Source organism: Mangifera indica, chromosome 16 (assembly GCF_011075055.1).
Source record: "Mangifera indica cultivar Alphonso chromosome 16, CATAS_Mindica_2.1, whole genome shotgun sequence".
NCBI lineage: Eukaryota > Viridiplantae > Streptophyta > Magnoliopsida > Sapindales > Anacardiaceae > Mangifera > Mangifera indica.
Genome location: NC_058152.1, coordinates 3291223 through 3306547, shown reverse-complemented (window position 1 = coordinate 3306547; position 15325 = coordinate 3291223). Strand labels below are relative to the sequence as shown.

At 33.0% G+C, this 15325-nt stretch overlaps 2 protein-coding genes across 5 annotated transcripts; both read right to left on the bottom strand.

Annotated features, from left to right (window-relative positions):
• Positions 1 to 1848: 1848 nt before the first annotated feature.
• On the bottom strand, positions 1849 to 5488 carry LOC123198807 (acyl-CoA-binding domain-containing protein 3-like). Of its 4 annotated transcripts, none has more exons than XM_044613590.1 (5): positions 4224 to 5482; positions 3598 to 3703; positions 3405 to 3505; positions 3235 to 3310; positions 1849 to 2201 (listed from the first exon to the last, which is right to left on the bottom strand). In XM_044613590.1, the coding sequence occupies exons 1-4, from the start codon at positions 5285 to 5287 to the stop codon at positions 3241 to 3243; spliced, it is 1341 nt and encodes a 446-aa protein (XP_044469525.1). In that variant the 5' UTR covers positions 5288 to 5482; the 3' UTR covers positions 1849 to 2201; positions 3235 to 3240. The 4 variants fall into 4 exon arrangements, 3 of the variants coding, with proteins under 3 accessions (XP_044469525.1, XP_044469528.1, XP_044469524.1); XM_044613593.1 differs by having other exon boundaries at positions 1849 to 2196; XM_044613589.1 differs by lacking the exon at positions 1849 to 2201 and having other exon boundaries at positions 3013 to 3310; positions 4224 to 5479.
• A 1447-nt stretch (positions 5489 to 6935) lies between these two features.
• Positions 6936 to 13681, bottom strand: LOC123199390 (casein kinase II subunit alpha-2). The gene is made up of 10 exons (XM_044614360.1): positions 13394 to 13681; positions 12417 to 12546; positions 11909 to 12103; positions 11156 to 11313; positions 10176 to 10266; positions 9735 to 9800; positions 8840 to 8922; positions 8574 to 8637; positions 8410 to 8478; positions 6936 to 7194 (listed from the first exon to the last, which is right to left on the bottom strand). The coding sequence occupies exons 1-10, from the start codon at positions 13477 to 13479 to the stop codon at positions 7135 to 7137; spliced, it is 1002 nt and encodes a 333-aa protein (XP_044470295.1). The 5' UTR covers positions 13480 to 13681; the 3' UTR covers positions 6936 to 7134.
• Positions 13682 to 15325: the final 1644 nt, after the last annotated feature.

Genomic DNA, 15325 nt, shown 5'->3' with positions numbered 1-15325 from the left:
AACATAATTTGTTAAATTTATTAAAAAACCTTTATATTTTATACATTTACAAGTCACCTCCCAAAATTTAAAAGTTATATTTTAACCCTATTGCCCCTACCTTGCATGCCCTGGCTACCCTACTCAAAATATTAAAATCATATCAATCTTTTATACTAATGTAAATTTGAAATTTGAAGTAAATAAATGATTAAATACCATTCTTAAAATTAAAATTAACCATAAACAATCAGAATTGACGAAAAAACTGGGTAAAATTAATCACTCCTACCACTTCTATCTTAATTTTACTTAAGAATTCTACATATTTAACACAAAATCTAATTCTGAATCATATAAACAAGGCTAACAATCATGTTTATAATTCAAATTAACCCTAAAAAATCATAAAATTTCAGATTTAATTCTTGAAGAATAAAAAACAACCCAATAAAATATTTATTTGATTAAAATGGATTTGTTACTAAATTTATTTGATTCTTAACTAAATTTTAGATAAAATTGTGGATAAAAAAATGTTTATACGGCTTACATTCTTAAGGTTAGAGATGTGGATAAAAGGAGTTTTAATTTGTCCTCATTACTATATTTTATTGCAATCATTTATGAATCTCATCGCCTTAGGGATGGAACATTGGAATAATTTATGAATGGTATATTTGCAAAGAATATTGTAGATGCTTTTGAACTCCAATAACTTGTATATCTATCTTGTTGATAATGTGAATTACAAGATATATATTTATTATAAGGCCGAAAAGACTTTTTCCCACCCAAGGTTTATTGCATTCCTAAACTTTTACCTATTAAGTGTTAAAAATTCAAATACTTATTCGTTTGTTAAATTTTATTGTTACTATTCAGGGTAAAATTATCATTTAAAAATTTTATTTAAAGCAAAACAATTTATCTCATTTTTCCACCTTAATTTTGAAAACTAATCATTTTTGTCCAAACTTAATTTTAAAAAATTACTTTTTTATCCCAACCATCTATGGATTCTACATTTGCCCCTCAAAGTTTAAAACATTACATTTACACTGCAAAAAATTTATTCTCTCTTTCCGACGATTGTTCTTTCCAGTGATTCACTCCATCGTGTCGTTAACCCATCACCAACACCTCCTCTCCCTCAGTGGTTTTCCGGAGTGAAAACCATCAAAAATCTGATTGAAATGGCCAAATTTGTCGCACAAATCTATGCGACAAATTCGACCATTTCAACCAGATTTTTGATGGTTTTTGCATCGAAAAATGACCAAAGAAGGAGAGAAGGTGTTAGTGATGAGTTGATGATGCATGAGAGTGAATTGCCAAAAAAAATGATAGCCAAAAAAAGAAAATGAATTTTTTGGGATGTAAATGTAATGTTTTCAACTTTGGAGGGGCAATTGTTAACCCCAAAATATGAAAACTCCAGATAAGGGTAAAAAAATAACTTTTTAAAACTAAATTATAGGGCAAATGTTAGTTTTCAAAACTAAGATGAGAAAAAGAAATAATTTATTCTTTCTTTAAATAAAATTTTTAAATGATAATTTTACTTATAACAATAATAATAAAATTTAACAGACGAATAAATATTTAAATTTTTAAAATTTAAAAGGAAGAATTTAGAGATACACCAAACCATGGGTGGGAATAAGTCTTTTGGTCTTATAATAATTCAAGTCCGTCTTTTTTGATAAATACATAACTGATTATGCATCGCCATCAATTCTTTGAAATCACTAATCAATTCTTAACTTAAATGAATGTCGATATCACAAAGAAAAGAAACATTCCTACAATAATTATTAGAAACAAAAAAACATTGATAATCGGTAGAATCAGACCACAATTTAATACCACCAACCATCACCCATCACCCATCAAGCCCTTTTCCTTGTCTATAAAACTATATAAATGCACTTTTAGATATACAATTGAAAATACAGATAATAAATCATCATATGATTAGATGATTTTGAATTAAAAATAAAATAACATTTAATCAGATGACGACATATCATCTCTATACTCAATTGTATATCTAAAAGTGTATTCATATAGCCTCGGTCTTTCCTTATACAGCTAATTGAATAAGACTATATAATAACTCCACTTGCATTTAATTTTACAACCATTTTATTCAAACATCATATGCTATTAAGGATACAATCCAATCCAATGTAATAGTTCCTCTGTAGCAAAGGGCTTCCCTTCATAAAAATTAATAAATAATTTTGAAAACAATTTCACAAGCTTCCTGCACTTTAACTTGGTTGAAACTGATAAAATTATTTTCAAAATGAACAATTCCCAGGCAATTGATGAATCCCCTACCCTAAAATCATATTATCTGACTATATTAAACACATAAGCTGCAGGAATCAGTTGGAAATTAATCGATATAGCCATACGTACAGTTTTGGCACTGAAAGTATAAGATCTACTTGCGTATAAACATTCTAGTATTAGCAATACTAGAAGTGAACTCAACATCTTTCACACTCGTAAGCTGTGAGATTTCTCGAGAGCCCACTATGTTGATGAAGAGCAATGTTGAGCGTACACACTTTTGAATACATAATTGAATATATAGATGATGTATAATCATGTGATTGGGTGTTACTTTATCTTTAATTTCAAATTGCTCAATCACATGCTGACACATCATCTATGTATCTAATTGTGTATTCAAAAGTATGTATACAGAATTTTATTGGTTGATAAAGCAATTGAAATAGAATTGCACTTCAATTGCCTGAATTTTAAACCAAGCTAAGTTATTAAAGCCAATAAATATCTTTGTTTTGAAAAAAGACATTACAATGTGATTAAATTTAGGAGATGTGACTCTGCTTAATTGCATCTCCTTAACTATTTTCTCATGGAGCAACAGTAGGCAATTCCAAGTATGATTTATAAGAATTATGCAACATTGAAAAAATATGTTCTATGCAACATTGAAAATATGTTCATCCTTTTGCAACAATTCTATGAGCATACTTGTCTGTTTTGCACTTGACATCAAATAAATAAAGATTTTTTATTAATCACATGCAAGGCACAAGACATCGACATACATATCATCTTTTGCTGAGTATTTTGTTCATGTAGTTGGGCATGCTGGCTCCACTCAAGTCAAGCCGAGCTTGAGCTTGAGCTTGGCTCAGCTCGAAACTAGTCCTATGTTGGGCATAAAGAAATTAAAAATCATGAACATTCACAAAAAAACAACTATATACACACCTTGGCTCAAGGCAACTGAATCAAAGATCCATTCACAACTAAGCCTTCATGACACGACGATAGCTCAACCTTGTTCCTATAGTGGAAGTGACAAAGAACAAGAGAAGGACTAAGGAACTCCGATAGCCTCATAAAATCAACCTAAATGAAAGTATTTTATTGATAACTACCTCCCATTTACAGCAGCTAGTTGGTCCCTTCTCCATCTGTTTAGATCAGAAGCTAGCTTCCTACAAGTTTCATCATCAGCAAAAATCTGCTTACTATCTCCCTGTACATCAAAAGAGCATGATTCTTAGTTTCTCAACCGTTGAAGCCTCAGAGATACTGGTAGCAATAAATGCTTCAAGAGGAACTACTTACACTGACTTCATCTGGGATACACCCAGGGATATTTCTCAAGAGAACAGTGACATACTGCTCCATAGCAACCTCTGGAGCCATGTCCCCAAGTTGTCTCCACGCCTTCCTATCAGAAAATAAAATTTCCTCCATCAATGAAGCCATGAGCCTTTTATATGCCTAGCAATCAAGCTATAGCCCATAAAGGGAAGACCTTATTTAGCTATTTCAAAAATTACACTAAATTTATCTGCATTACTGTCCTGAACCTAATTCAAAGTTTGCTCTATGCCAGAACATGCAGGGTGCAAAAACCATGTCTTCTCTTTCTTTCCTTAAATGAAAAGCTAATATCACTAATTGAGATTCCCTTAAATCAGCGACACAATCATTTCTCAAAACTTGAGCTTATTCAAATTCCTATACATGTGCAGCTAATCAACTCCATGGCAGTACTGGACCCAATTGACCAATAATATAATTGGAGCATTCTAATTAAGACAAATGACTCTTCGCCCGTGAACCCAAAAAAAAAAGATGGATAAAAAATACCGAATGTAGAAATAATCATTTTTGAGCAAACTAACATCCAAGCAGAATATGATATGTGAACATAGATCTAAAAATTGAAAGAAGAAGCTTAATACCAGTTCGCGCGAGCAGAGACCTTCAATGCTATCGGTTGGGGATCATGGCAAGGGCCTTCAGTGGCAATCTTGTGGAGTCCATAGAGCTGAATCCTAACATCGCTGCCAAGACTTGAAATCCGATGAGCATTACTCTTATTCCCAACAAATGCCAATGCAACACCAAAGAGCCTCTCTAACTCAGTTCTCTCTATTCCTTCCCAATCATCATCCTCATCAAACAACACCTCCTTAACACCATCTTGTTCTGCTTCACCCTTTAAAATTTCAATCTCTCCACTTTTGGTCACACCATCTTCATGTTTACTAAATTCTGTCTCCATTTTCGTAATCTTTTTACTCTCACCAGTATTATCCACAACGATCTCTTCACATTCAAACACACAGCCTTTGTCATCATCTGCTTCTTCCTTCTCGTTTTCACCCTTCAAAACTTCATTTTTAGTTAAATCTTTCTCACTCTCCAAAACCTCATCTTTAGTTAAAACTGTCTCAAAGTTAGCAACTTTTTCACTCTCAACGCTTCCCGCCACCAAATTATCCTCACATTCGCAAACACCATCAGCAATTTCTTCCCCAAATTCAATCTCCACTTCTCTCAAAACTTTATTCTCATCAATCTTGACATCATCAGGTGATCCACAACCATCCTTCAAGATCTCTTCCAGCACTAGCTTATCTTCCCTCATCTCACCCAAATCCGCAACTTCCACAACTTCTTCAACAAACGCATTTCTTCTCTCACATTCAAAACCATTCCTTTTCATCTTAGCTTGGAATCTTCGCTCTTCAGCGACCAAGTCATCAGTGGAAGTCAAACGAGAAGAAGAAGACCCTGAAAGAAACTTGGCCAGAAAAAAGGAGACGAAAAGAGAAAAAGCAACAGCGAAGACCAACTCAATAAAAAGCTCCATGGTCGTTTTCTCGTTTGAATTGGGTTTTACCGAAAAGAGAAGAAGAGACAGAAAAAAAAAGAGAATTTTATTAGAGAGAGAAAAAAGCAGATTGAAGTTAATGGAAAAATACAAGTTCTCGGCCCCATCTTGCAGGTAAGGAAGAGGCATTTGAAAGGGACTCTTCCACTAACAGAAAGACCGGTATGCTGTGAGAGGCGGTGGTGGTTACAAATTTCAGCTCCTTGTTCTGCAGACGCAAGCTACGGAAAAGGTTCTGCTCCTGGACTACTTCATACTTCCTAGAATGTTAGTATATATGGCCAAGTGGACACTGGGCCCTTATTATATCAAGTATGGTCAATATGCAATGGTCGTATAATATTATATCAAGTGGACACTGGGCATCTTGGTATCATGGCTGCAATGGAATATGTTTTACCAAGCACGACCATGAATGTTGTTGCCAACACTTCAAGGTCCATATGCGTGTCTAGAGGTGTTAGACTAACTTTGACATGATTTATTGAGCTAAGCCAAACCTTAGGCTCGTATAAAAATGGACCATTCTGTTAAGATAATCCTATGAAAACTTTAAAACTCGAAGCTCGATATTATATATATATATGGTTGGGTTAGAGCAGGTTTTAAATAGACTAGTTCATTAATTTTAATAAAAAAATAAAATTTTATATTATAATTATTAATCATATAAATAGTATCAAGTTAGTCCATACTAACCCACGGGTCTTGTATCTAAACTTAAAATCCAATTTGAAAAACTCATAAACTAGATCTCCTATGTTATAGCAGCCAATTGAATCCTTTTAAATCAAACTATTTTCCTATGTCTCAAATTAGGCCAACAACCCTTCATGCATTTTAAATAAAAGAGGACAAAGATAATAGAAGGTTGGTGTTGAAAAGTTCCTAAGTCTACTGTAATTATCATTTCATTTTACCATATAAAAATATAATAAAATTACATATAATTGGTATATCATTATATGATTGAATAATTTTAAATTAATAATAATATAATACCTATCTAAATACTAATATACCAATTATATATATAATTATCTATTAAAAATTATGTATACTTAGAACGGGAATTTTGCTGAGTACTGACATGTTAAACACATCGGTGCAATGCAATTGGTTCTCAACTTTTCTTACTGTTCCAAGATAAGGTCCACCTAGAAATGTTCACCATTTACTAACACATATAAAATTCTTTGTTATAAAATTAAATATTATTTTATTTTTAATTTGAAATTATATAATTATATAATAATATAATAATATATTATTTTTTGTAAACAATTTTGTGTTTAAATTTTTTTAGATAATGAAAAATCTTATTCAAATCATATTATCATTTGTGAGATTGAATTACTAATATTAAATAAAATAAATTTAGAATCTAGTTATTGATTTTATAACCATTAATCAAATTTATGTTCATTATTTATACCCATTAAACAAATTTATATTTATTATTTATGCATAAAATTTTATAGTTCCATAAATTAGTAATGGTTAATGGATAGAAATCCTAATGCATTTGAATTACTACGTGACTTGATGGCCTTTAAAGGAGCAAGTGACTAACTTTGGTACAACTGTTTTTCTCGCCTGTCGAGTTTCCTGGGCGCGGTGACCTGTTTATTTATGCCATTTCTTTGGGAAATGTCTACATTTGATATCCTGATTACTAAAACATTTTCAAGAATGGCGAAAGCAAACGCTCACCGACTTTTACGTTTGCTCTTAGCTTTGCTTTGTTAATTTTTTCGCCTCTCAAGATAGAAAAATGTGACCAAAAAGAAGGTAAAAGCTCCAAGGGTAAAAATAGTTTTAAGATCGGTCTTAACAAACCAACTGGATAAAACAATAAACAGCTATCCACAACCCTTAATTGGCTAACACTGTTACAACCGGCCAAGACCGTTCCATAGGGTATGCTATTGTATGATATTACATTTTTCAAATGCCCAACAACTCCATCAGAAAAGTTACTGCGTCCGTGTTCTGCTGCTTTCTGCAGCTCTAACTTGTGCGAAATATGGATGGCCCTGAATTAAGACAACATATTATTACCAAAACACGTGTGAATCAAAAGCACAATGATATATATATACACACACACTTTTGAGTACGCAAAATAGTACACACATTATATATCATCATGTGATTGAATGTTAGTTTATCTTTAATTTAAAACCATTCAATCATATAATAACACATCATTTGTGTGTATTTAAAAATGAGTGCATATAATTTTCTTGGAATTATAATAACAAAATTTCTTACAAAAGTTTCAAGAAAAAAAAATAATAATAAAGGTGAAAATGCATTATTTCTGCTGTACTTATATTACATTGCTGCAGGGAGTGGGGAAAAAATGAAAAGTACCAAATTCATGTCAATTTGAACTCATATAAAAACCCCTATACAAAGCTTATTTAAATTCTAGGGTAACTCTGGGCTCTCAGCCTGAGGGGCAATTTAAACAAACTGATCTATCATACTGTAAATATATGCTTTTAAACAACAATCGTATACTATTTACCAAAGATAAATACAAAACAGGAACATGTAATAGCAAATCAGACACAAATTTTATAAAAGTTGGCATCTAGTAGGGTTAGATTCAAGCTGATCTGAGCTTGAGTTTGGGTCTGTTGGAGCTCGAAAAGTTTTGAAGGAGATGAGTTCAAGCTGGGTGATGCTTGAGCTAGGCTTGCATGGGCTCGGTGTTGTAGATACAAGCTTGAGCCATGCACACAGACTTGAGTTTGATAAACTTCTAAGTTACATAGCAAACCAACACCATTTTTTTGTGCAACTTACATAATGTAACACTGACACAAAACGGCATTTTATTTGCATACACAAACTGCTTAAAGTCTATCAAGTCAAGCACCCCCAAGGATCAAGCTCAATAGTGTTGCATACCCATAGCTTGAAATCAAGCTCAATCCGTAACTGCTTGATTCAATCTCAAAGGAGCCAAATTGGCAATCAAGCTTCAGCCAACTCTAATCCAACCCTAGCATCTAGTGCATGCAAATAGAATGCAAAGCAAGTTAGGAAGTCCTTAAGTGGCCACTAATGCCCATCTATTCAACCTAAAATCAGTCACTTCATGCTTTTTGAAGGGACAAAGTGACCATTGCTCCTTAGGAAATCGATAAAATGAATGGAAAAAGGAGATGTGCAACATACAGATTCTAAATTCATTTGAAAAACGAGAGATAAATACTAGCAAAAAGCAAATATAAAATTACCATTGCTTCTCTGGCAGTTAGTCTATCCTGGTGATCATACCGAAGGAGCTTGTCAAGGAAATCAATAGCCTGCATGTCAAATACCTTAAAGAATGAGTATCAATCATTGGGCTAAATTAAAAATGATTTGACAGTTCATTTTCTCATAAGAAGAGACAGATGACCTCTGGAGAAATCAGATGCTGATTATCTGCATTAATAAATTTGGACCAAGGTTTGCGACTGTGCCTGCATTATATTAAATTAGCATATCAATTAAAATTGAGGATATGTGATTTTCATCTATCGATCCATCTAGAGAAGGTAATTCAATCATAATTGAAATTTCCATCCAGAAGGAAGGGCAGAATGTTGCACACAAGATGTTCCCACAGAAGGTCCATGTTAAGGTATCAAATCAAAGCAAGGATGAAGTTCATGTTTAGTATACCTCCCAACAAGTGCATCAAGTTGAGGTTCAAGCTCTAAATGATATTTGTTCAGGTATGCATTTAACTCATCAGTTCCAAGAACCTGGAAAAGCATTAAAACATTGGATCTATGGCATCAAATTTTCATTTCACAAACGAGGCTTGGTTATGCATGCAGTAACATGTATACAGAAAATCATTGAAATCATCAGGCAGTTTTAAGGGCATCAAAATCATCAAATAAATCATGCACTAATATACTACAAAATATCAGGACACAATATTCAAATCAGCCTTAATTGGACTGTTAACATAGCAAAATGCGTTTGTTAAAGTTTTAGGCAACAATATATAATCTTTGGCTTCAGGTGGCTCGATTTCAATCCTACAATATTAGCAATTTCCCCTCCAACCAAGAGAAAATCCTTGAGCATTGGACTCTCAAAGTAACAACCATTAACATTCAGTCTGGTTGTGCAGACCAACAACACGCACAGGAAAATACGTCCACCAATATGCTGTAATTTGGAATCTAAAGAGTCACAATACTAATCAAAATTTCTGGGAATTTCCTCAAAGACAGCTGAATTTGAAGAATTAAAACTCATATAGAGCACTAGAACCTGTACAGATTTACAAGTTTGTTTGTTTTAAAGCAATCAAACTTTAGTACACATCCTGCTTGGCAACTAATGCATGTTATATTGATAGAAACTTCCCTTCAGGGTCATTGCAGCCTGGTCATTGGACATGCCGACAGAAAACTACAATAGGAATTACAGCCAAATAAAGTACTAAAAAATATTTCTGACTCACTAAATGATCCTAATGGATATGTTATGATACACAACAATATGAAAGACAATGAATATATATCTCTAGCTGCTCAACAAATAAAGCTAGAAGTGGAATTACCTTAGCAATTTTGACAAGTTGGTCATTGTTGTCATGACCATAAAAGAATGGTTCTTTTCGAAATATCTACAAAAGGAATAATCATAATAAGTAAATAAAACATGATCCATGTATATCTTCCAAAAAAACTGTGGGGTTGATTCGGATCAAATCCAAACTTAGCAGTGCACGGTGCCATTGGAGGACTACCAGCAGGATGAACAATGTCACTGGAAGGACAAACAAGCCGATCTCAATCAGAGCTGCCCATTTGGAGCTTTAGCTCGAGATAGGCTCATTAGAGCTGAGCCAACTTGAATCGGATCGACCACTTAAGAAATTATATAAATAAAAGAAAACAAACGCAAATAGATCCACTGAAATTAAATCCAGAGAGTAGACAGCACTTCAAGTGAAAATTTTACATTAATACAAGTAGAATCTAGCAGAAGCAACCCTTACCATTCCAGCAAACATGCAACCAAGGCTCCACATATCCAAAGAATAGTCATAGTCCTGTAAATCCACAAGAAGTTCGGGTCCCTTAAAGTATCTGGGCAATAAGAATAGAAACTTTAGTCCCTTGAAAAGGATGAATCAGTTCAGCAGTATGAATTATAAACATTAAAAGAGACCTTCACAATGTGCAAACCATTAATGGAAATTCCACAACTTAGCCCACAAACTGATTACAAGAACAACTTACTGCCACAAACTGCCTTCACTTCAAATTTTAAACTACCATTAACTTATAGAAGAAGTAACCTATATATCATTATGCCCTGGAGCTTTAACTTAAGCAAGAAACAGTGGATACACTAGGTGTACAAGCTTCTATTAGGAACTTCAGGCAGTGATTTCCAGACTCCATTCTTTGAGATTGATATAATTAGAAATTTTGATAAATGGATTACCATTTAGTTTAGCTGCTCAACAGACAAAATACTAGTTCTTTTCAGGAAAGTTGTCTCCATGAACTGTAAATCCCAAGAGCTTAAATTCTTAAAGGATCATAGACTTTAAAATTAATGCTAAACAAAACAACTGCGATATTCAGTGTTTGTCATGCCATTCTACAAAATATAAGAGTGAGCACAAATCCATACACTCCTTGTCAGAATTACACCCTTCCAGATGTTAACAAAAACACCACAGTTTCAGTACAGTGAAAGCTTGGGAATACGTATTAGGTTAATGACTGTCAGGCCAAGAAAATCCTTCATTGCAGGCTGCAATAATTTTAGTGTAAAAAAACCTTCAAGCCACTTTACTCAATAATTTTCAACATTACTAGATTAATCATGTATCTTACATGATGCAAGATGTATCTTTTGATTCTTAAGATTAAAAGTTAATTATGTGGGATTAAATTTCAACTGATCATTTTCAAAAAGTTTAAAAGACAATTTTCCACCATAATTTACAATGCTTTACAACTTTACCTAGAAGCCACACGAACATTATATTCCTTGCCTGGATGGTAAAATTCAGCAAGACCCCAATCTATCAAACGGAGTTTTCGCAACTCATGGTCTATCATAACATTGTGAGGTTTGACATCTCTGTGCATGATTCCCTGTGAATGGCAGTAATCTAATGCCTGCAAATTTAATACAGAAAATAATTAGAATGAAAAGTGGGATAATAGAACCTTCCTGCCAGAGTTCTCTAGCCATTCAAATCAAACTTACAGTTGTGCAACAAAGTGGATTAGCATGGAAAAGGGTCTCTGTCAGAGGATTGTCACAAAAAAAAGTTTTAAAGCCCACTAAAAAAACTAAATAGCCAGCCTTCATCTTCAAACTAATGAGTGACATAATTACTTAATATAGACTACTTGTAAATTAAAAATATAAAAAGCAGTGCATGAAAAAAGCTAATCATAAAATCCTTCCTGTTGATTTCTGAAAGTAGGTGGTAAATATTCCAAAAGTTAAGTAGGGTAAAACATGTTTAAAAAAATCTCTTAGAATAAATAAAACGACAAGATGACAATTACAAATTGTTGATTTGATGGTTTCGAATCAACCAATGATGATGAAATAAAAAGGCTCCTATTTTCAGTTCTAATGATAGGGTTCACCAAAAAAATTGATGGCTGAGCACAATTAGACAGAATTAAGTTGTGAAGGGGTATACAAGTAAGAAGCATTTAGAAACATTAAACCAAAATAATCAATCAATAGAAAATGTACCTTGAGAAGCTCATATATGTAGTAGCGTATGTCATAATCAGTCAATGTGGGATACAAAACTTTGAAATCTGTACTGTTCACATACTCAAATATCAAGCTAGGAGTTTTTGAATACTGATCTCTAACAATATCAAGAAGCTTGACAATGTTTGGGCCCCCACAAAGGTTCTGAAGTATTTTTATCTCCCTCTTTATCTGCAAAAAAGATAAATACAATCATTATAGTTAAGCCTTGAACATTATCAAATAAAGTAGCAACAAATCCTTCTGTGCACATCAATAAAAAATATCTTATAAAATACACCATCTTGGATAACAACATCATGAAATATTACCCATCTGGAAGTACATAATTATTGTTACCTTTTAACTTAAATAATAAAAACCATAAAGTCAAACATCATAAATAAAGCAAAGAAGACATTGATTGTTGAAAATGTAACTTAAAGCAAAGCAGCATCTTCATTCATAAGCTACAAACCCTCATGAAAAGATATGAAGAGATTACCTTCTTTTTCTTGACAGGTTTGAGGATCTTGATTACACAACGCTCATTGCTATTAACATTTATACCTTCAAAAACTTCACTGTATTTTCCTCGTCCAATCTTCCGAACAACCTCATAATCATCTTGATCACTGAAAAGGACATAGAAAAAAGTTAGAGAAGTATAAATAGTTACTATTTTTACAAACAGAGAAGAGAATAACAAAAAGAAGTATAAGTCATAATTGCTATAGCAGGAAAAAGATTATATTATAGCTCTAACTTATAATTTATGAAGAAGAAAATCAAAATCACATAAACCGTATTAGAAAAGCCATTGACAATGAATATAATATAATGGAAACAATAATATCATCATACGCAACATAAGAAAAGGGTAAAATGCTAAGAAAGGATATTCTTATCAAGACATTAAACAAATTGATGCATTTTCAAGTTTGTATTCATTAATGTTTAAATAAAACTAACAATAATAAATCATATCACGCTTCACATTCCATTTTTACAATCATCATAGGGTTGCTACCCATTCATAACTGGTACACTTGTATGCAATCAACCCGCTATGATTATTTTTTTGCAAATAGAATAAAAGATTTTTTATCAGAAACAATAGCAAAGTGAAGTCCTGCTTATAAACACCAAGCCAAGCTCATTCTTAATCAATCTGGAAAACTAATGATCCAAAAAGAATCTGACATTCACCAATCATTTCTATCACTTTCTATAAAACAAAAGAACAAGTTTCAGAAGCTAAGTGATATCTCGTGATACTTAGTTCCTCAATCACTAACAAAAATATCGTCTATCGAAACAAACGAAATTACAAAAATTATACAGTTTTCTGCATCAAGCATGTAAAATTCATTTCCCGAATTCAAAATATCGCTCTTTCAATTGCGTGAAGAAGAACTAATTACTAGATCCGATCAGTGACAGCAAACTCAAGCTAAAATATAACATTGGAGTTGAAGTTACCCCCATTGAACAGTAAGAGACTCGTAATCCCAGTAATCCTTGGAGCGAAGAACGTTGACATCCGCATAAACACGAGCCTTCGACATCACCGGCAGAGAGATCTCGCAGAGATTAATTTTCTCAATCTTATCGATGGAACTATCGAGATAGATTATGCAGGTGAAGTTAAGGTCATGGGATGGGCGAGGGGGTGCGTAGGATAGGATGGTGCGCACAAGAGAAGGAGACGGACGGTGGGAAACTAGTAATCCTTCTGGGCGTGGATAGTTGTGATTTCTCAGCGCATTACCACGAGGTCATTCGTTGTTGTTTTTAATTTTTAATAGGCCAAACGACTATTTCCCACCCAAGGTTTAGCGTTTCTCAAATGTACCCCCTTTAACTATGGAAACACCAAACACCCACCCATGGCCGGTTAGATTTAACCAAACCCTAATGCCTAAAAATTTTATCTCCTTTTACCCCCCCTAAACTTTAAAAGCTAAAATTTTCCCCCAGCCTAAGTTTTAAAAAATCACAATTTCACCCTAGGGTTTGGTTTTGAAATCTCCGACGACCGTTCCGGCTCTGTTGCCGACGGTCTCTCCCTCCCGAAGCAGCCTCTCCTTTCGGCGAATACTTTCCTCCCATTTGGAGGCTCGATCGGCGTCGGAAACAGGAAGAGGGACGAAGAACTTCGTCGGGAAAGACGAAGTTCTTCGTCTCCCCAGACGAAGACGAAGTTGTCGTCTTCGTCTGGGAAGACGATCGTCGTCCCAGTGGGAGGACGATCGTCTTCCCAGACGAAGACGACGACTTCGTCTTCGTCTGGGGAGACGAAGAACTTCGTCTTTCCCGACGAAGTTCTTCGTCTCTCTTCCCGTTTCCGACGCCGATCGAGCCTCCAAATGGGAGGAAAGCATTCGCCGGAAGGAGAGGCTGCTTCGGGAGGGAGAGACCGTCGGCAACAGAGCCGGAACGGTCGTCGGAGATTTCAAAACCAAACCTTAGGGTGAAATTGCGATTTTTTAAAACTTAGGCTGGGGAAAAATTTTAGCTTTTAAAGTTTAGGGGGGTAAAAGGAGATAAAATTTTTAGGCGTTAGAGTTTGGTTAAATCTAACCGGCCATGGGTAGGTGTTTGATGTTTCCATAGTTAAAGGGGGGACATTTGAGAAAACGCTAAACCTTGGGTGGGAAATAGTCGTTTGGCCTTTTTAATAATACTTTTTTTTAAATTTAATTAAAAAAATATTATATTATCGTATGGTTCAATAATATTTCACCTTTAATTTAAAATTATTTAATTATATTATCTATATTATCTATATGTTTAAATTATACACAAATATATTTTCTTAAAATTTTTTTAGGTTGTTCAAATGAAATAGTAGATAATTAATTAAAAAATTCCTATTAAACGGTTTATACAAAATTGAATAAAGGTATTTAATTTATGGTATATAAAGTAACTTTGACAATCTATTTTTTATTATTAAAATTATTTTATTTTATTTATCAATAATAAAATATTAAGATTTTAATAATTTTTTATTATTAATAATAATCTAATATATAATATAAAAAATAATTTTAAATTATTATTATTATTATTTACTTATTAATTTTTTTAAATAAAACTATTTTTATTTTTAATTAATATAATAATATAAAATATATTTTATAATAATTATATTTAAAAATATTTAAATAAAATAATATATTAATATTATTGTATTATCGGTTGGTTAATTACTCTCCAAACACACTTTACAAGCTTTTTAGGATTATAAAAGTGTAATCAATGTACATATCGGGAGAGAGAGCTTAAATTCATTTTTGACATTTGAAAACACGTACAGTGAGAGAAAGCTACACGTGTCAAGTTTCGGTGAGATTTTGAACGATTTCAATTATTTTTCGTGACTAAAATAAGAGAAAATGATTAATATAC